This window comes from Orycteropus afer, unplaced genomic scaffold, assembly GCF_000298275.1.
Source record: "Orycteropus afer afer isolate SDZICR_OR568_19922 unplaced genomic scaffold, OryAfe1.0 scaffold00095, whole genome shotgun sequence".
In the NCBI taxonomy this organism is placed as follows: Eukaryota; Metazoa; Chordata; class Mammalia; order Tubulidentata; family Orycteropodidae; genus Orycteropus; species Orycteropus afer.
Window position 1 is genome coordinate 6,553,263 of NW_006921682.1, and position 1,169 is coordinate 6,554,431.

Genomic DNA, 1,169 nt, shown 5'->3' on the forward strand with positions numbered 1-1,169 from the left:
CTGTATTCTATAGGGTCACGCATAGTCAGAATCAACTCAGGGGCAGTGGGTTTGGTTTTTTGTTAGAACAAAAAAAATTTGGTATAAATCAATACCCATTCAATGACTAGATTCTGGTTTATTCACACAACAGTAACTCAAACATAATTAAAAACCTGAAGTTGACAAGTGAGGGTTGACTTCTTGTCCAGACAAATTTAAATTAAATTTCCCATCTGAAAAAATAACCGTTAAACAACATACCTTTCTTCCTTCCACAGCACATCTCTTATTCTGCATAGACATCCATTCAGGAAGTTTCCGCTGCTGTGAAGTTGTTTCCAAATTTTTCTCACTCATCTTTAAAATGCCCTAGTTGGAACATACAAAAAAACAATGACTTTGTTAGTAAATAAAACTTTATCTTTGATGAAAAAAAATATATCACAGAGATACCTAATCTACATAATTGAAGAACCAAACATACACATTTAATGAAGTTCTTTTGCTTGCTTACTTTGGACACATTATCAGGAAAACCAAACAAAAGAAAAGATCATGTTTGGTATAAAGCATCAGCAAAAACGAGGGAAACCCTCAATGAGATGGATTGGAAGTATAGACCCCACAATGGACTCAAGCCTACCAATGATCAAGAAGATGGCACGGGACTAGGCAACATTTCCCTCTGTTATACATAAGGTTGCAATGAATCTGAGCCAACTCAACAGCAACTAACAACAAATGGCATTTAGACCCAAGTACAAATTATAACAAAACTGCAAAAGAAAAAGAAACAAATAATATTCTAGCTCTAATAACTATACCTTGATTACTTCTTGCTTTTAACACAATTGAGACAGGTTGAGTTACAAGGTTCTAACACTTTCAAAAGTCTATTATTCTACAACTTTGATACCTGCAAAGAATAACCTTTATCTCATTAACAATGAAAATCTTAAGTTGTAAAGTTTTCAACTTCTTTCTCTATGCTTTCTGTATGCTTGCTGTGTTGGATTGGGTTCTCTAGAGAAACACAAAAACCAGCAAAGTGTATATATATATTTATAGAGAGAGAAAGAGAGAGAGAGAGAGATTTATCTTAGGTAAATGGCTCACAAGCATGTAGAAGCCGACAAGTTCAAGCTGAAAAGTTCGTCTCTGGATGGGGATGGGGCCTGGAGCCGCCT

The 1,169-nt window shown here is 35.1% G+C and overlaps 1 protein-coding gene across 1 annotated transcript in view; it reads right to left on the reverse strand.

Annotated features, from left to right (window-relative positions):
* WRN (WRN RecQ like helicase) overlaps positions 1-339 on the reverse strand; it is a 273,170-nt gene extending 272,831 nt beyond the window's left edge. Inside the window, exon 1 of the mRNA XM_042781199.1 lies at positions 244-339. Coding sequence (XP_042637133.1) covers positions 244-339 — 96 coding nt within the window. The remainder of the gene's footprint in view (positions 1-243) is intronic.
* Between the last annotated feature and the right edge of the window lie 830 nt (positions 340-1,169).